Source organism: Carettochelys insculpta, chromosome 12 (genome assembly GCF_033958435.1).
Source record: "Carettochelys insculpta isolate YL-2023 chromosome 12, ASM3395843v1, whole genome shotgun sequence".
NCBI classification, from domain to species: Eukaryota; Metazoa; Chordata; order Testudines; family Carettochelyidae; genus Carettochelys; species Carettochelys insculpta.
Window position 1 is genome coordinate 8,745,944 of NC_134148.1, and position 20,789 is coordinate 8,766,732.

General features: G+C 43.7%; 1 protein-coding gene across 1 annotated transcript; it reads left to right on the top strand.

Moving 5' to 3' along the window:
• The first annotated feature begins 1,128 nt into the window (after nt 1-1,128).
• CHRNB4 (cholinergic receptor nicotinic beta 4 subunit) lies at nt 1,129-19,952 on the top strand. The gene is made up of 5 exons (XM_075006512.1): nt 1,129-1,269; nt 9,606-9,650; nt 9,756-9,865; nt 16,712-17,684; nt 19,812-19,952. Exons 1-5 carry the CDS (start codon nt 1,156-1,158, stop codon nt 19,950-19,952), a joined length of 1,383 nt encoding a protein of 460 aa, XP_074862613.1. The 5' UTR covers nt 1,129-1,155.
• The last annotated feature ends 837 nt before the right edge of the window (nt 19,953-20,789 follow it).

Here is a 20,789-nt window from a genome sequence, read left to right on the forward strand (position 1 = left end):
CTTCTGGGGTCTCAAACAGCAACAGCAACAGTGCTGATCCTTTAGGCCCAAATTCTTGTCAGAGTTTTACCAATGAAGTCAATGGAGTTTCTCCAGATTTACACTCATGTAACCCAGGAGAATTTGCCACAATCTATTACGTTGTCAACAGTAATTTGCAGAGGACAAGCTTGGCGAGTGTAATGGCCTAATGATGGAGTTCATCAGTGTTTTTTTTTTTTGGGTTAAAAAAAGAGGAGCCAGTACTCTTCTAGCTCCCCACCCCCTCACATCCAATCCCATGGCTGGGGCTGCCGACGTGCTGGTACTCAGTACTGGCACCAAAAAAAAAAAAAAAGAAAAGAGCACCAGATTTCATTAAAAAAAGAGCACCAGATTTCATTATTTCTGAAATTGTACCATAGATTACTTCAACTAAAGGAAAATGTTTGTGTTGCTTGATCACCTGGAATCCTTCAGACTTTATGTTTTACAATCACTTAACTCCTTGGTCACCTAACACTTTAAAGTGTCGCTATTCTGACTACTCCATATCTCAGGTTTGTTTCCAAGTATCAGAAGGGCCAACTCTAGAATCATGGCTTTGGTTCTGCAAAACTTTCTAGAATTTCTGAAAAACTTTCTAGAACCAGCAATAAACAGTGCTCTTTAATAATCTTAAAATCATTGACCAGTTTATCACTAGGCTTTTCCCTATACATATCACACTTTTCCAACCATAGATGTGCCTGATTCCACCTTCATCTGCTAAGACAGGTAAAAGGGAGATTTTCAAGTCACAAAGGGCTTTGGACACCTGTCCTCTGTGGCTTCAAATATCCTTTTTTCATGACATGAAAAAGGCCTTTTGCATGCAGTATCACTCCATACTACAGAGACTATTAGTTTGGTGCTGCAATGATGAAGAGTTTCCCATTTTAATAAGAAAATCAAAGGGATAATTCTACCTTGATTTATGTCTTGCTTTACTAAAAGGTGTCCCAAAAGGCTTTCATGATGAAGTAAGGTCTTTCACAAAATTTAGAGCTTTTCTTTCGTTCGGATTAGGATTCTAAGCTGAACTGCTCACTTCCGAATGTAATCTCTTCTTCATGCCAGGGTCCTGTTCTCTCCTGTTTTACAGGAAGCAATGCAGCAGATTCTGAGGAGAAGTTAATGAACCACCTACTGAGCCCTGCCAGGTATAATAAGTTAATTCGCCCTGCAGTCAACTCCTCACAGTTGGTATCTATTGAACTGCAGGTTTCCCTGGCACAGCTAATCAGTGTGGTAAGTTTGAACAGAATGTGCCTTTTCATTCATTATCATTTGTATGGAACTCTGAAGAGGTAGAGCACTCTGGAGGTGACAGATGGTATTGTTATTATATGGTTTACATATAAGTAACAAAGGCACATGTACATGTATTATCAGAACTTGAAAATATAACCTTTATTCAAGAAAAAGGAAATTTATTGCTAAACTATGAAGTACTAAAAATGGAGAGTCAGCTCCTTAGCTGATAATCTAGCATGGTTCTATTAATTTCAGTAAAGCTACATCATTTTATATAAGATGGGGATCTTCCCCATAATATGTATAATGATAACTTATCTTTTTGCTGTGCACCGTGAAAAATGTGGTATGGTCTGAGAACAGAAGTGAAATCTAGGAACTCCTGTCCAAAAGCTCTGAATCTCTAGAGTTTAGGCCAAAAAACTTAAGAAAGCACTTAATCAACCAACCACTATTTAGGATGGCTGTTAGATTCTTAGTTTTTTGCATGAGCTTTAATCCTATAAACTTCAAGGGGGTTTAAGCACATTCTTAAAATTAAATCTGCCTATGATGCCAATCACTCAGGGATTGGATGGTTAAGTAGCATCACCATGGGGAGGGTATTGGTAGGGGAGTATGGCCCTTCCCACTTCACCATGCTCCAACCCAAGACCTCTTGAGGGCTATTGGTTAGCTGATAACTGAGGTGCCTTAAGGCTACCCACCCTTGGACATGTCCTATCTCCTCTCTGTGACTGTTACAAGTTACCCATCTTTGTTAAGTCTTCCTGCAAGGAATAAAGAGTGCACACTCAAAGAGCAGGGTAAAGTATGATCTACAAACCCCACAAAACTCTGAAGCAATAAAGGTAACAGTAAGCATATTGATCCCAGACCATTATTTGGGTTAGCCAGCTTCTCCATGGCAGCAAGAACTTGTTAGGTACAGCACTGCCATTTGCTTAACTCGAGCCAATTCTTCTATAGCAACAGATGCTTCTGTAATGCCGATAGACCTGCGTGGCTGGCACCAGGGATAGAACCTGCAAGCGTAGGGTCCAAAGCTCTGCACTCTACCGCAGGAGCTAAAGGCCAGCTGGCTCTCAGCCAAGGCTGTAGAGCAGAGACTTCACTCACCCCAGGTCAGGTCTCAATGCCTCTGGGTACTACACTTCCTAAGGGAGTTAATGGTGCTTTTTAGGAACGTTAGCTCCACTTGCAGAGATTTTCTAGCAGAAATCCTCCAGGATCTTTGCACTCCAATCTTTCGAGCCCCAGACAGGCCAGAGAGACTTCCACAGGCTCCAACAGACTAAAGATGCGTATAGTAAAGCCATCGCTCCCTCTCTATCATCCAAATTGTGCCAGAGATATGCCCACGTAAGGAAAGAAAGTTGTAAATCCATTATTAGCAATACAATACACCAAGATCTCAGAGTACATGAACCCACAATTCCTGCAGTAAACCCTGGAAATGCACAATTTTCAGTTGCACTTAACTCATTCCCCACCAGCCCTGGCTCAGCCCTTCCAGCTCCGCATGGCCCTAGCTCAGCCCCCCAAACCCCCCACTCCGCTCACCATCCACACATAGATCCTGCTCACGCCCCACCCCTGCCTCTGGCTCTAGTTCACTGCGTGACTCTGGCTCAACCTCCCCAGCCCCAGTGAACCCTCCCCCCCTCCCCGATGGCTCACACCCGCCCCCGGCCATGTTCCGGTTCAAACTCCTGGTGTGCAGCCCTGGTTCAACCCCCCACCCCCTACCCCCCGCCCCCATGGCCTGGCTCACCACCCATGCAGGGCTTCAGCTCACAACCCCTGTGCACAGCTCCAGCTCAACTCCATCCCTAACCCCTGCAGCCCTAACCCACCCCAGTCTTAATCCCTGCCTCCCACAGCCCCAACCCACCACCGGGCTTAACGTTTCCCCAACTGCACCCCCCCCAAGACTAACATTTCTGCTGCTTCCCCAGCTGCAGAATGTGTGTTTCACCAGGAAAAAAGCCGGAACCCCATTTATGCAAAATCTGGGTTACATGAGGGTGTGCGGAATGGAATCCTTGTGTAACTCGAGGGTCCACTGTACGTACAAGCTTTATGTAAATCTAAGAGTGGAAGGAATTCTAACCAGGCTGTTCCTTGTCCTTCATTTAATAAGATATCTGCTCTAAATTTGCCAGAGTCCTGCTATTCAGCCCAGCTGCAGACTTCCATCTTCTCAATCCAGTCTGCTCACACCAACTGCTTATACAACATATATAAAGACAGGTTATTCACAACTTCTGAAACAACTTACCTACTCTTGCTCCTTCCCAATCACTTAGGCATCACTATTGTCTCATGACAAGTTGTGTTCTCTCTTCCACCCAATATATCTCAACTGCCAGGCACAAATGAAACAAGGCCATGTTACAGATCTGTGTAAGTGTAAAGTAATGTGTTGTCTCTTTATCAGGCCACAATATAAATGCACAGACAGATAAAATTAGCTAGCCTGCACACTCCATGGACTTTTATTCCTACAGCTCAGGATAAGGTAAACCACAAATACATGTGGAATATCCACACCTGCTCATAAAAACCATGTTAGCTAACTCAAATTAATTGGCAATCATTACTTCACATCAAAAAACTTGTGCAGACAAGCTCTTAGGCCATATCTATCTACACTAGAAAAAGAGGTGTTTTAAACACCTTAATAACAAGAAAAGAAGGCAAGCTGTAGTTTCAACTTGTGTGAGCTGGAGGAATCCTAGTGTTTGCCTCAATAACTGCACAAAGTCTACAATTGCATTGTCTATATTATATCTTAACACATTAGCTAACATATACTAAAACACCCTCTTCTAGTGTCGACACAATCTGAGAGTATGACTACTGTAAATTGAGATCCAACTGTAGTGTGGGTAGATATACCTGCTCTAGCTCTAATTTAACTAGTTCCTGTAGCAATAGTAGTGAAGGCACACTGGCATGGAGCCAGCATAGGCTAACAAACTGAAGACATACCCTTGGCCATGTATTGAGGAGAAATTTAGGCCGCTGCAGGTTGGGTGCATGGGGCAGGTGTGTGGGGGGGGGTGGGGTGGGGTTTAAGGCTGCTGCAGGTTGGGTCCGTGGTGCGTGGGGAGGGTTAAGGCTGCAGCAGGTTGGGTCTGTGACGCTGGCAGGGTTTCAGGCTGCAGTGGGTTGGGGCCGTGGGGCAGGCAGGGGGGTTAAGGCTGCTGTAGGTTGGGTCTGCAGGGCCAGTGGGGGATTCAGGCTGTGGTGGGGTGGATGTGCAGGGCTGGCGAGGGGTTCAGACTGCTGCGTGTTGGGTCTGTGGGGCCAGCAGGCTTTCAGACTGCAGCAGGTTGGATGTCCAGGGCCAGCAGGGGGTTTCAGGCTGCAGCGGAATGGGTCTGTGGGGTCAGCGGGGGGTTCAGGCTGTGGCAGATTGGGTCTGTGGGATGCGGGGTAAAGCTCATATTAGCAGAGGTGGGAGTTCACTCATCTAGGCCACGTCTACACGTGCACGCTACTTCGAAGTAAACGTATTGGGCGCTATTTCAAAGTTGAAATCGATGTTCGGCGGCGAGACGTCAAAGTCGCTAACCCCATGAGGGGATGGGAATAGCGCCCTACTTCGAAGTTGAACGTCGACGTAGGGCACGTGTAGATGATCCGCATCCTGCAACATCAAAATAGCGGGGTCCGCCATGGTGGCCATCAGCTGACGGGTTGAGAGACGCTCTCTCTCCAGCCCCTGTGGGGCTCTATGGTCACTGTGTGCAGCAGCCCTTAGCCCAGGTCTTCTGGCTGCTGCTGCGGCAGCTGGGGATCCATGCTGCATGCACAGGGTCTGCAACCAGTTGTTGGCTCTGTGGATCTTGTGTTGTTTAGTGCAACTGTGTCTGGGAGGGGCCCTTTAAGGGAGCAGCTTGCTGTTGAGTCCGCCCTGTGACCCTGTCTGCAGCTGTGCCTGGCATCCCTATTTCGATGTGTGCTACTTTGGCGTGTAGACGTTCCCTTGCAGTGCCTATTTCGATGTGGTGCTGCCCAACGTCGAAGTTGAACATCGACGTTGCCAGCCCTGGAGGACGTGTAGACGTTATTCATCGAAATAGACTATTTCGATGTAGCATGCACGTGTAGACGTAGCCCTAGTGAACAAAGATACGTGTATGTGTCCCTCATTTTAGTGAGTACTTGTAAGTGAAGTACTCATTTAACAAGGGATGAGTGTACTTGTACGTGTTCTATGAAATTGCCTAACACTTAATTTGAAGACACAAACTCAGTTGCTAAAGACAAACTGACATTAACTAGGCTAATCCAGGACAGTGCCTTGGAACATAAAGGCAGTTAGCAATATTGCTAAAGGACAAAGATAAACTTAATCCATTAAGGACAATATTGAGTCTTAATGGACTAAGTTTATCTTTGTATTTTTGGCCTTTTCATTAACTCTCACCGGAAATGTCACTCTAGCTCTACTTCCTGCCATTATCCTGAATGTCTGCAGCATCATCTAAGAACAGCTTGATTAGCTTTTTGTCTTTATTTTCCATCCAAATTTTTTTTAGTATTGGCTGCCAAGATAAGAGCCTCTTTGCATTTACAGACATCTAACAGAGAGAAAGTCGTGCTCGCCTGTATACTATCAAAACAAAAAAGCAGTAAAGTAGTACTTTAAAGACTACCAAAATAATTTATTAGGTGAGCTTTCGTGGGACAGACCTGCTTCTTCAGACCATAGGCATACCAGAACAGACTCAATATTTAAGGCATAGCGAACTAAAAATAGGAATCAAGGTTGACAAATAAAAACAAATTATCAAGGTGAGCAAATCAGAGAGTAGAGGGGCAGTGGGGGCAGGGGAGTCAAGAATTAGATTAAGCCAAGTATGCAAAAGTGCCCCTATAATGACCCAGAAAATTTGCATCCCAGTTCAAACCATGTGTTAATGTGTTGAATTTGAATATAAAAGTGAGTTCAGCAGTCTCTCTTTCCAAAGTAGTGTGAAAATTCCTCTTCAGTAAGACGCAAAATCTTAAGTCATTAAGGCTACGTCTACACGTGAAGCCAACATCGAAATAGGCTATTTTGATGAATAACGTCTACACGTCCTCCAGGGCTGGCAACGTCGATGTTCAACTTCAATGTTGCGCGGCACCACATCGAAATAGGCGCTGCGAGGGAACGTCTACACGCCACAGTAGCACACATCGAAATAAGGGTGCCAGGCACAGCTGCAGACAAGGTCACAGGGCGGACTCAACAGCAAGCCGCTCCCTTAAAGGGCCCCTTCCAGACACAGTTGCACTAAACAACACAAGATACACAGAGCCGACAACTGGTTGCAGACCCCGTGCCTGCAGCATGGATCCCCAGCTGCCGCAGCAGCAGCCAGAAGCCCTGGGCTAAGGGCTGCTGCCCACGGTGACCATAGAGCCCCGCAGGGGCTGGAGAGAGAGCATCTCTCAACCCCACAGCTGATGGCTGCCATGGAGGACCCGGCAATTTCGACGTTGCGGGACGCGGATCGTCTACACGGTCCCTACTTCGACGTTGAACGTCGAAGTAGGGCGCTATTCCGATCCCATCATGAGGTTAGCGACTTCAACGTCTCGCCGCCTAACGTCGAAGTTAACTTCGAAATAGCGCCCGACGCGTGTAGCCATGACGGGCGCTATTTCGAAGTTAGTGCTGCTACTTCGAAGTAGCATGCACGTGTAGACACAGCTTAACAGAATAGCCAACTCCATTAAAATGTTGTCTGACTGGTTTGTGGATCAGGAGTGTTTTTTATGTCTGTTTTGTGCCCATTAACTCTTTGTCTAAGAGACATATATTTATGGCTGACCTGAAACTATGATTCCTCAGCTCTCGTCCCCTATTACCCCTCCTCTACTTAAGATACATTGATTACATCTTTGTGATTTGGACCGATGGTACAGAGACTCTAGAATAATTCCACAGAGACTTTAACAGTCTGCACCCCACCATCAACTTATGCCTCGATTACTCAACGCGAGTGATACATTTCCTGGACACCACAGTGCAAATCAAGGAAGGCCTGATTGGTACCACACTCTACCGGAAACCCTCTGATCGCTGTACTTACCTACATGCTTTTAGCTTCCATCCTGCACGCATAACTAGATCCATTGTTTACAGTCAAGCCCTTAAGTACGATTGCATTTGCTCTGATCCTACTGCCAAAGACCAAAAACTACAAGATCTTTGCCAAATATTCATAAACCTGAATTACCCACCAGGAGAAATAAAAAAAAACAAATCGACAGGAACAGATGAATAGCCAGAGACCAGCTACTCCCAGATAGGCCCAAAAAAGCCAAGAACAGAACACCACTGGTCATTACCTACAGCCCCCAACTCAAACCACTGCAACGCATTATTAAAGACCTACAACCTATCCTTAATCAGCATGCCACACCCCAGAAGGCAGGTGACAGGCCTGTTCTCTCCTACAGACAACCTCCCAACCTTATGAGGATTTTCACCAACAGCCACAGTCTACACCACAGGAACACCAGTCCTGGGACTTTTCCTTGCACCAAAGCCTGCTGCCAGCTTTGTCCACATATATATTCTGGGGATACCATCACTGGACCGAACCAAGTTAGTCACAGAATCACGGGCACATTCTCATGTTCCCCAACTAACATTATATATGCCACCATGTGCCAACAATGCCCAGATGCTTTGTATATCGGACACACTTCAAACTCTCTTAGACAAAGAGTTAATGAGCACAAAACAGACATAAAAGCACTCCTGATCCACAAACCAGTCAGACAACATTTTTATGGAGTGGGCCATTCTGTTAATGACTTAACAGTTTGTGTCTTGCTGAAGAGGAATTTTCACACTACTTGGAAAGAGAGGCTGCTGAACTCTCTTTTATATTCAAATTTGACACATTAACACACGGTCTGAACCAGGATGCAAATTTTCTGGGTCATTATAGGAGCTCTTTTGCATACTTGGCTTAATCTAATTCTTGATACACACCCCCAAACCCGTCGACTCTCTGATTTGCTCACCTTGATAATTTTTTTTTGATTTGTCAACCTTGATTACTATTTTTGGATCTCTATGCCTTAAATATTCATCTGGTATGCCTATGGTCTGAAGAAGTGGGTCTGTCCCATGAAAGCTCACCTAATAAATTATTTTGTTTGTCTTTAAAGTGCTACTTTACTGCTTTTTTTGTTTTGATAGACATCTAACAAGAAAGAGTCAAATGAGTTTTGATCAATATAGTTGCCCAGTAGAAATTTACTTATTTATAGAGAACATTTGCCTGTGAATTTAGTGACAGGGAAAGGGGCAGAACTGAGACACAGAATGGGAAGAATATAAGCAGCAACACAGGAGGCTTCCACTAACAAGCCTAATTCACAGCTGGAGTAATCCCTTATACAGGCAAGAAATCAGACAGGCTCCATATCTGTGAAGTCTTTGATTGAGATTTTCTGCAAGGATACCCATTAATCATAGAATCCTAGTGCTGGAAGGGACTTCAGGAGGTCATCGAGTCCAGCCCCCCCTACTCAAAGCAAGATCAACCGTAACTAAAATCATCCCAGCCAGGACTCTATCAAGCTGGGACTAAAATGCTTTTAGAGAAGGAGATTCTACCACCCCTCTAGGTAACACATTCCAGTGCTTCACCATTCTCCTATGGAAAGTTTTTCCCACTATCCAACCTAGACCCTCCCCCACACTAATTTGAGACCATTGCTCCTTGTTCTGCCATCCATTACTACTGAGAACAGCCTCTCCCCATCCTCTTTAGAATTCCCCTTCAGGAAGTCAAAGGCTGATATCAAATTGACCCTCACGCTTCTCTTCTGCAAACTAAATAAGCCCAGATAACTCAGCCTCTCCTTGTAAGCCATGTGCTCCAACCCCCTAACAATTTTCACTGTCCTCCACTGGACCCTCTTCAATGCATCCACATCGGATCGATTCCATTGACCATTGAATAGAAAAAGATTGTTAGAAGACTATTACTTGACCTATTACTTGTTCTAGTGGATGTCTGAACCAGCTTCTTAAAGCTGCACATACAACTAAAATGGACTTGGCTAACAAATTACTTAATTGGATGAAATTCTGTAACACTTCATATTGCTAGTGTCGCTATTGTGCTTTTTAGTGACACACCTGTAGATACAGAAAGATTCCTAATATTGTAAGAGATAGATTTCATAAATATGCAATGGGTTTTAGACAGCCAGGAGTTTGAGGTATTCCAGAAAGACTAATAAATCCTAGTAATAAGACTAATTTTGCACAGTATAGATTTATAAATGTTTTTCCCCACTTTCTTTAGAATGAACGTGAACAGATCATGACTACAAATGTCTGGCTTAAACAGGTAACCATCCCATGGGTATGCTATGGCAATCTATCAATACATTGCTTTGTTAGATTTGACTGACACAAAATAACTTACATCACAACTATACAATTCTTTCTCTAGGAATGGACTGATTATCGTTTGGCTTGGCAGCCCTCTGACTATGAAGGCATAAATAAGCTGAGGATCCCTTCTAAGCACATCTGGCTGCCAGACATTGTGCTTTACAATAAGTAAGTCTTGATACAAGACATGTTGCAAAGATTGTAGGCAGAAACAAAAATCCTATTGATTTGACAAGGAAAAAAAAACCAAGTATTTTCCTTGCTGAGAAAATAAGCTTAAAGTAACCTTTGAATCTTAACAATATTGTATGCTGCTCAATAAAAAAAATCCCTCTAAAGAAAGGTGGCAGAGTCCTATTCACATCCCTTCTCATTAGGAGGAGTGAGAATTCAAACTAGTTGCCATCTACTTTCTAAGTGAGTACCCTAACCTCTGGCTCAAGGTTAAAGTGGTGGCTCTTCTCCTGTATCCTAGCCATTTCATGTTCAATTAGGTGGCCTCTGAGCCCACACACTCAGTTGGGCCCTGCACTTAATTTAGATGGCAGAACATGTCCTTCCCTTAGTTCAAAGTTCACTAGCCCAAGGTTCTTAGGTCTTCTTCTTAGGGAACTGCCTATCTTTGACAGCAGGGCATGCTTGCTTCTGGTGGCTGTTAATTACCTATGTATAATGGCTCTGATGGTCTCAGTTCACTGTAAACTGTAACTGATTAGGAGACTATATGTATGTGTACGTGTGTAGATTTTATTTGGCTGTTAATTTGTTTCACACTTTACTTAGAAAAAATATTAACACTTATATAGCTCTTTTCCTCTTCAAGGAGCTTTATGAACAGCAAAGGATTATTTATACCTATTTCTAAATATTATGACTATTTCTACTTCAGTAAGTAGATATGATAGATCCAGATATAATGGCTCTAAGTTAGATTTTTCCCTTATTTTAAATAAAAAGGAAAAATAAGTACTGTAGTTTAGTCAGTTTCTCTTACTGTATTTCCTCTCGTCTAACTTTAAAAAGTGATAAACCCAGATTTATTAAAAATGACTGTCCTACTCAAGATTTATTCATGTGTTTGTTAATTTACAGAGAAATTCTACAGGCATATTAGCAAGAAGGTGATCAGAGAGGGCGTGGGCCCCCTTCTGGATGAGGGAGGTAACCCAGTGACAGATGATGTAGGGAAAGCTGAAGTACTTAATGATTTCTTTGCCTCTGTCTTCACGGACAAGGACAGGTCCCGGATTAATGCAATAAGTGATGCATTGTGGGATGAAGGTGGACAGCCTTTGGTGAGGAAAGAACAGGTTAGGAGCTATCTAAAAAGATATGATAGATCCAGATATAATGGCTCTAAGTTAGATTTTTCCCTTATTTTAAATAAAAAGGAAAAATAAGTACTGTAGTTTAGTCAGTTTCTCTTACTGTATTTCCTCTCGTCTAACTTTAAAAAGTGATAAACCCAGATTTATTAAAAATGACTGTCCTACTCAAGATTTTATTCATGTGTTTGTTAATTTACAGAGAAATTCTACAGGCATATTAGCAAGAAGGTGATCAGAGAGGGCGTGGGCCCCCTTCTGGATGAGGGAGGTAACCCAGTGACAGATGATGTAGGGAAAGCTGAAGTACTTAATGATTTCTTTGCCTCTGTCTTCACGGACAAGGACAGGTCCCGGACTAATGCAATAAGTGATGCATTGTGGGATGAAGGTGGACAGCCTTTGGTGAGGAAAGAACAGGTTAGGAGCTATCTAAAAAGCTAAACGAACATAAATCCATGGGCCCGGACCTAATTCATCCGCGGGTTCTGAGGGAGTTGGCATATGTCGTTGACGAGCCCTTGGCCCTTATCTTTGAAAAGTTGTGGAGATCGGGAGAGATCCTGGATGATTGGAAAAAGGCAAATGTAGTGCCCATCTTTAAAAAAGGGAAGAAGGATGATCCAGGGAACTATAGGCTGGTCAGTCTCACACCAGTCCCTGGAAAAATCATGGAGGGGCTCCTCAAGGAAGTCATTTTGAAGCACTTGGAGGAGGGAAAAGTGATCGGGAATGGTCAGCATGGATTCATGAAGAGCAAGTCATGCCTGACCAATCTGATTAGTTTATACAATGAGATAACTGGCTCTGTGGATAGGGGAAAATCAAGGGATGTGATTTATCTTGACTTTCGCAAAGCTTTTGATATGGTCTCCCACAATATTCTTGTCAGCAAGTTAAAGGAATGTGGATTGGATAAATGGATGGTAAGATGGATAGAAAGCTGGCTAGAAGGTTGGGCCTAGCGGGTAGCGATCAATGGCTCGATGTCGGGATGGCGGTCGGTTTCTAGTGGAGTGCCCCAACGTTTGGTTCTGGGTCCTGTTCTCTTCAACATATTGATCAATGACCTGGATGAGAGGTTGGATTGCACCCTCAGCAAGTTTGTGGATGACACTAAGCTAGGGGGAGAGGTAGATACACTGGAGGGTAGGGATAGGGTCCAGCGTGACTTAGATAAATTGGAAAACTGGGCTGCAAGAAATCTGATGAGGTTCAATAAGGACAAGTGCAAAGTCCTGCACTTGGGCCGGAAAAATCCCAACCATTGTTACAGGCTGGGATCTGACTGGCTTGGCAGTAGTTCTGCAGAGAAGGACCTGGGAGTTGTAGTGGATGAGAAGTTGGACATGAGTGAAAAGTATGCTGTTGTAGCCAAGAAAGCTAATGGCATATTAGGTTGCATCAAGAGGAGCGTTGCCAGTAGATCCAGAGAAGTGATCCTCTTTATTCGGCTTTGGTGAGGCCACATCTAGAGTACTGTGTCCAGTTCTGGGTCCCCAATTATAGGAAGGATGTTGATACACTGGAGAGGGTCCAGTGGAGGGCAACCAAAATAATTAGATGGCTGAAGTACAAGACTTATGAAGAAAGGTTGAGGGAATTGGGACTGTTTAGTCTACAGAAGAGAAGACTGAGGGGGGACTTGATAACAGTCTTCAGCTTACTGAAGGGAGGTTGCAAAGAGGCTGGAGAGAGGCTGTTCACAGTGGTCATGGATGGCAGAGCACGGAACAATGGTCACAAGTTGCAATTGGGAAGGTCCAGGTTGAACATTAGGAAAAACTTTTTCACTAGGAGGGTGGTGGAGCATTGGAATGGTCTGCCCAGGGAAGTAGTGGAGTCTCCATCCCTGGAAGTGGTTAAGTCTTGCTTCGACAAAGCCCTGGCTGGGCTGATCTGATGGGTTTGGTCCTGCTTAGAGCAGGGGGCTGGACTCGATGGCTACGTCTACACTAGCCAAAAACTTCGACATGGCCATGCAAATGGCCATTTTGAAGTTTACTAATGAAGTGCTGAAATACATATTCAGCGCCTCCTTAGCATGTGGGCCGCCATGGCACTTCGAAATTGACACGGCTCACCGCCGCGCGGCTCGTCCAAACGGGGCTCCTTTTCGAAATATGAATAAGGGGACTTCAAAGTAGCCAGGGTCCTTTCAAAAAGGAGCCCCGTCTGGACGAGCCGCGTAGTGGTGAGCCACACCAATTTCGAAGTGCTGCGGCCGCCCGCATGCTAATGAGGTGCTGAATATGTATTTCAGCACTTCATTAGTAAACTTCGAAATGGCCATTTACATGGCCATTTCGAAGTTTTTGGCTAGTGTAGACATGACAGGTGGCTTTTTTAGGTCTCGTCCAAGCTCTATTGTTCTATGATTCTATGAAATAAGGTGATGAATATTTACTCTTTTCCCACCGTGAATAGTCTTGAAAGAACCACCACAAGCAGTCCTGTACCTAATAAGAGACTAACAATTAAAGGTGCTGCTGAGCTTTCATGGGTAAAACCCATTTCCTCAGATTCTGCAGAAGAAATGAGCAACCAGGGAAATATAAAGAATGGAGAGGGGGAAGAAGGAGGGACAAAAAGGAATAAAAGCCCTTTTCCCCCATTTCATGCCTTATATTTCCGTGGTTGCTCATTTCATCTGGAGAATTTGAGAAAGTGTGTCTTACCCAAGAAAGCTCATTACCTAATACATAGTTACTCCCATGGTGTCCTTCAATAACATGATAAGTTAAAAAAACAAAAAGCAGTCAAGTAGCACTTTAAAGACTAGCAAAATGGTTTATTAGGTGAGCTTTCATGGGACAGACCCACTTCTTCAGACCATAGCCAGAAGTGGGTCTGTCACATGAAAGCTCACCTAATAAACTATTTTGCTAGTCTTTAAAGTGCTACTTGACTGCTTTTTGTTTTGATAGTGTATAGACTAGCACGGCTTCCTCTTTGTTACTATAATAAGTTAAATCTGTCAATAAATACTTATTTGAGAAAAAGTGCTGCTTGAATGGATGAACTATATAAACAAAGCATCATTTTAACTACCTTCTCCATTAAACCTATTCAGGAATATTTATTTGCAATCATGCCACTTTGCATTTCTGTCCTAACCAATATCATAAGCTAAATAGCATCATGCTTTTAGTCCAAGGATCCTGCAAGGAGCATTCAACTACATCAGGCAGTGGTGTTCACTACTACTCAGAGCAGGGGTGCATAAAATGGGCATGAAGTTTCCAAATGGGGGCACAATGTGATCAACTCCTCCCTTGTCCCCCGTGCAGCTGCAGCATTTTCAAGACCCTAACTTCATGCAAAACCAGATCCTTTGCCCCTTAAATCAGGTATATTCCTCCTCTTTCTCTCCTGTTTTTCTCTCTTTCTCTGAGGCTGCTGCTCTCTTCTCCCAAGCCCTTGCAAAGGCACATGCTCCTCAGGCTGGCTGCCTGTTCCTCCCATGTGATTGGGGTTGGGGAGGGAAGGGGGGGCAGAGAGATTGATAGTAGCCAGATCCTCAGAGCTGCCAACATCCTGATTCACACCAAAAAAATGGGCTTCTTAAAGGGGCAGGGTCCAGCCACTATACTGCAAAGCAGCAAGAGCACTGCATCCATTCACAGGCCTTCGTAGCACAGCCCCATTCCCCTTCTGCAAATATGTGGAACAGCTTCCTTTTCTTTTATCATGAGGGTTTTTTCCTCCTCCCTCCAACCCCATTTATTTTTGCAAAGTGGAAGCCGATTCAAAGCCTTGCAAACAGTGGGTCAGGTCCTGTGGGACCTTCTGCCATGCAATGTTCTTTAGTGTGAAATCAGACATTGCAAGTGGTAAATCTGGGAGCAAAGTCTGCTTCTAAAATCTGGAGGATAGAATCAGAACTTCATTGGGGTCCTAATCCCAGCGGGGCTGGAACATTGTTTATAGCTTTTGAACCAAACTGGAAACCTGGCACCTCTAATTCCAGCACCTATACCTAATCCAGGCTTTTTCACTTTGCCCTGGCACTGAGCCAACTGTCCTCAAGCAACAGGCCATCTGGCCAGTGATCAAAATCTAGAACTTCAATTTGTTCAGAGTGCTGCACCAACACAGATTAATTACAAAGGTGAATATATAAGTTAGGGCCCAACTAGCATTCATTAACTTTAGTCTGTTATTGCTAATTCTCCTGATTTTATTGCATGTCTCATGTTATTTGGTGATTTTCTTAAAGGCTCAGGTCCTGGAATCAAGTGATTTCATGAGAATCTCAACTTTTTTTTGTGCCGCCCCTCCCCGCCCCCCAATTATGTTTCTAGACCTCACAGTTGCAGAGAAAAACCTTGAAAATGTTAATTGAGTATAGTAAACCCTCAAGTTATGCAGAGGTTGCATTCCTGGAACCCCAGCGTAATTTGAATTTTTGTGCTGCCTGTTTCCTGTCTCTTCTGGGCTTGCAGAAGCTGGAAAACTGACCAGCCTACCACAGGGGTGGGGAGCCAGGAACCAGGGTGCAGCCTGGTTCCCCGTTCTCCACCGCTTGCGGGACCCAGGAAACTGACCAGCTCATGGCTGGCCGGCTTCCCATTTCCTGCAAGCTGGGAGCTGGGAACAAGACTAAGAGCCTTCTCCCTCCCTTTCCCAAGCCACGCAGCTGTCAGACAGCCACATGGCTGGGGGGAGGGAGGGAGAAGGCTCCAGCCACAGGGCTGCAGAGTCTCCCTGCGCTCTGGCTGGGGACCTTGTGGCTGACTCTGCTGGCCAGGCACTACCCAGCTGGCTTCCAGCCATGGGGCTGCAGGTCTTCTCACCCCCCCACTGGGGATCCCATGGCTGGCTCTGCGGGGTCTCACCACCCTTCCGTATTCTCCCACACACACCCCTGTTGCATAAAAGAGAGATATGTGCACGTTGAATATGCATATCTCCAGGCATTATTGTACATGCTAAAAGCTAGGAACCCAGAGGACCATTTTTTTAAAAGTTCTTTAATCTCAGGGGGTAGTCATATTAGTCTGTATCTACAAAAACAGCGAGGAGTCCCATGACACCTTACAGCAGGGGTGTACATAACCTCCGCAGGCTCCCCCTGCAGCCACCCCGGGGGACAACATGCCATCCCCAGGGGACCATCACTTGCTTCTGGACAGGTTAGGGGGGCCCTAGTTAATTACAGGACAAAAATAGGGGACACGATGTAAAAAGTTTGCTCATCCCTGACTTAGAGAACACTCTTCCCACTAGTGATAGAGGAAACCACCCTGGTGATGGAGGAAACTCTTATGGTAGAGTCAGAATCTTGCTCTAAAGTGTTTAGAAATGGTACCATGTGCAGTTACTGGCAGTATTCCAAAACAAAGGTAGCTGCATTTTGGTGATCTCATTTTTTACATCTTTTTACATACATAAGAATCTTATTTATAAAATACCTTGAGATCATTGGATGAAACAGGGTCTAGATACACACATCATTATTGATAAATTATATTGTCTAAATACTAGAAAATGGCTTAATCTCCAGGTGGAAGAACATATGCATAGTTTTCACAGTCATGTTGTTTATGCCTGAAAAATGGCTTTTATCACTGAAAGGGTACAGAAGATTAGGTCTAGAAGAGATAACGAGCCTAAGAATGTACTGTCTTTTTCTGTATTTTGAACCCATACGCTGTCTCTGAGTTTATTTTTTCTCCCATTTCCTCAGTGCGGATGGTACATATGAAGTTTCCCTGTATACAAATGTGATTGTAAAGAATAATGGAAGCATTTTCTGGTTGCCTCCAGCCATCTACAAAAGTGCCTGCAAGATTGAGGTGAAGCACTTCCCATTTGATCAACAAAATTGCACACTGAAGTTTCGCTCTTGGACATATGATCATACAGAAATTGATATGGTACTTCAAACTCCCATGGCAAGCATGGATGACTTTACACCAAGTGGAGAATGGGATATTGTAGCACTTCCAGGAAGAAGGACTGTAAACCCCTCAGACCCAAAGTATGTTGATGTGACATATGACTTTATTATTAAAAGGAAGCCTCTTTTTTATACCATCAATCTTATAATTCCCTGCGTGCTTATTACATCATTGGCTATCCTGGTGTTCTACTTGCCTTCAGACTGTGGGGAAAAGATGACCTTATGCATATCTGTACTGCTTGCCTTGACTGTGTTTTTGTTGCTGATCTCCAAAATTGTCCCTCCAACATCCCTGGATGTTCCACTGATTGGGAAGTATCTGATGTTTACAATGGTATTAGTAACATTCTCAATAGTTACCAGTGTCTGCGTACTGAACGTCCATCACAGATCTCCCAGCACCCACACTATGCCCCCATGGGTAAAGACTGTTTTCCTTGAGAAGCTTCCAACTTTTCTGTTCATGAAACGCCCAGAGAATAACTCTTCAAGGCAAAAGTTAAGCAACCACAGAAAGAATAAATCTGAAAATCTACGCACTGATCCAGCCTACCTGTACAAAAATTCTACCTATTTTGTGAACACAGCCTCTCTGAAAAACCACAATTTGAAAATTACTGACAATCCAGATAACATTGGTGGCCATCAAGATTTTCGGTTAAGATCTTCAATGAAGTTTTCTCCAGAGGTTCAAGAAGCAATTGATGGAGTCAGTTTTATAGCAGACCACATGAAAAATGAAGACAACAACCAGAGTGTAAGTAACAGGAGAAATCACTTCCATCTTTTCAGCTCCCAGATTTCTTTCCTTTGATGTCTCAAGTGTGCTTTATCCAAAAAGGGAAAAAAGAATCCAGCCACCCTGTGACAGGGTGCAGTCACAGAAGACCCCTTGGGATGTTTCCTGGTGTGCTGATTAGGCAACTGACACCCACCTTCTTGCTGTCTCGGGATCCCCACCACTCTGTCCTGCTGAGCCAGATCCTCCAGTCTCCTTCAGCCAATGCACAAGTTGGAGATAACATGCCCTCCTATAGAACAATGCAGACACTGAATCCCCCTCCCGCTCTGCACATCATGAAGATTTCCTGAGTGACTCCTCTCTGCCCCAACTCCCAGTCTAGCCTTAGGTTCTCCGTTACTGCTATCTCCTCCACCTCCTCCTTCAAAGGGGGCATGTAAATGAGCCCGAGTGTGAATAGCAATGAGGTGCTGTGCTGCATATGCAGCACCTCATTAGCTTAATTCTCGCCACGCAAACTTCGAAGTTGCAAACTTTGAAGCGCCAGCAAGCCATGTAGCCATGGGCACTTCAAACTACCCACGCAACTTCAAAGTGCCCTTACTCCCAAAACGGGCCTTCAGACAGCAGGCTCCAGCAGCTCTTCCACCAGAGCCTGTGAGTAGCAGGGGTTTGGGGTTTTTTGGGCAGGTTTTTCGTTTGTTTGTTTGTTTGTTTGTTTTGGCAGGGGAGTGTTTTTTGGTGGTTTTTTTCAGGCAGTTGTTTTCAGAGGGTTGTTTTTTGGGGGAAACTTGGGGTGGGACTGGGGCAGGGGGAGCCTGTGGGGAGGGGGAGTAAACCCTCACATTTAGACTATGGGGAAGAACGGACAGCCCTATTAATCTGGAAGGTTTACTGTGCTAGTGGGAGCTGGGAAATTGACCAGGGCTGTGCTGTCAGTTTCCTGGGGCCCAGAAGCTGCTGGACCCGGGAAACTGACAGCACTGCTGCTCCTGGATCAGAATGCAGGGCTGAGGGAGCTGTGTGATAGGTTCCCACGATACACTGCTGCAACAGTCGATGTTTGGTGATTTCAGTGTGGAAGCAATGTGTCGAATTTGTTGGGAGCTCTGCAGGAAGTAAGGATACTCAACATCGAATTCAGAAAAACTAGCATCATAAAATCGATTTTAATACATTTGAATTTGTCTAATAGGGTAGATGTAGCCCAATTTAATGCTTTCTGCACACAGGTCCTCTGACATTAGCTGAAGTGCTTAGTTACAAACCAATGCTTTTTACATTCATCATTCTAATCTCTGCTTTTTCCATTAGTATCATGATCTAATAACAGCTGTCCTATGGCATATTCTCTTCTCAGAAACACCTAACACCCATTAACAGCAATGGGATGTACAAGTGTGCATGTGCGGAAGGGAAATAGCTAATGGTCTAGAAAACAGTAAGATATAATTGAGAAGTACTGTAAAACCATTAAGAGGATAAACTGTTGTGTGTAACTAGAGTCAGTTATAAAAGTAAAAAAAAAACCTTGACAATTACCCTTTACAACTCATTAGTATGCCTGCAGTCACTGTAAGAGAAAGAACTGACTGCGAGTACAGGGGTAAAATCCTGGCCCCACTAAAGTCAATGGCTGAACACCTGTTGCAACTTCCAAGGGACTAGGATTTTATCCACACTGGACAGGGATTTGAATACAATCAGCAATGGTAACATGTATTAAAACCTTTGCATGCTGACACTCAAGATCAAGTAAACAATTATTAAAAAAACAAGGCAGTAAGAATGTTCATCCCTATTAAGTAGAATGAATAGTATCAGCAAATTAAACTTCATGCACGGGAAACTCACTGGCTTATGCTAACAGTCCATCCATTTTAGCACCAAACATTCAGTAGTGATCTATACCCGATGTTTCAAAGCAAGGTGAAAACTATTTGTACTACCCTTCACCAACTTTCCAGGACTGTATATGAGGGGGAGTTACTTCCTGACTTAAGTGGTGATCAGTACCCTGAATTTTAACATTTATTTCTTCTTATTTTCATATAAGAACTCTGAACACTGTACAGAAATAAGAGATATGGAGATGAACATGATAAATTGTTATGTATCTTTTTATCTGACTTTTTCCTTCAGGTCATTGAAGATTGGAAGTATGTTGCCATGGTAGTGGACAGACTGTTTCTTTGGATATTCATCTTTGTTTGCGTCCTTGGGACTGTTGGATTATTTCTCCAGCCACTTTTTCAAAACCACTCTGCTGCTGTAAGCCCTTAACTCCCAATCAAAGCTGTAAAATGCAAACACAGACAGTGCCCCTGATTTTGTTCCCAGTTCCACTGATATAAATCCAAAGATTGCCATGGAAGTCAGCTGAGTTAGTCTGGATTTACACTGGTGAATTGAGAGCAGAATTTGGCCTTTAGTGTTATCATTATGTTAGGACTTTTCCAAGAGATAACCTTTTCTTAAATACTTTTCCTGAACTATTGACTCATTTTTCAATCCATTTGAAGATTTTACAGGGAAATTTCTACAATTTGCCAGTTTTAGCTCAGAGTGCCCCAGGATCATTATTAAAATATTATTTACTTATGCCACCTTGAGGAAGATATTGTGTTTCCACATTGCCCTTTCAAGAAAAACAATTGCTACAGTATTTATTTCCTTAAAATGCATTAAAACAGTTTGGTTTATAAGGAGCTTTCTGAAGGCTGTTATTTAATGTTTAAGTGCTTTGAATAGGCCATTCAAGGTACAATGTAGTAGTAAGCAGTGCCATACTCTTGGAGTAACCATGAGAAAATTTCTGACCTAGGTACTTCCACTAAAGTATCCCTCATTTGAGCCCAGATCAACATATAAATATTTATACACTGTATTCATTGGTGAAATCTAAATAAAATGTGAAAAACTTTTTCTGTAAATAACCTTATTTCTGAAATGTTCCAGTAGCCTAACTCAGAAAAAGGAGAATGGGTATGCAATCACCCTGAATCTGAAGCTCAACAGGACACTGTATAAGGAGTAGAGGTAATTGGTGAATTAAGACAGGTTGGACCAAAAGCTCAGTCTCTGGTAAGGAGTGAAGTGCTATAATATGGAGGAAACAAT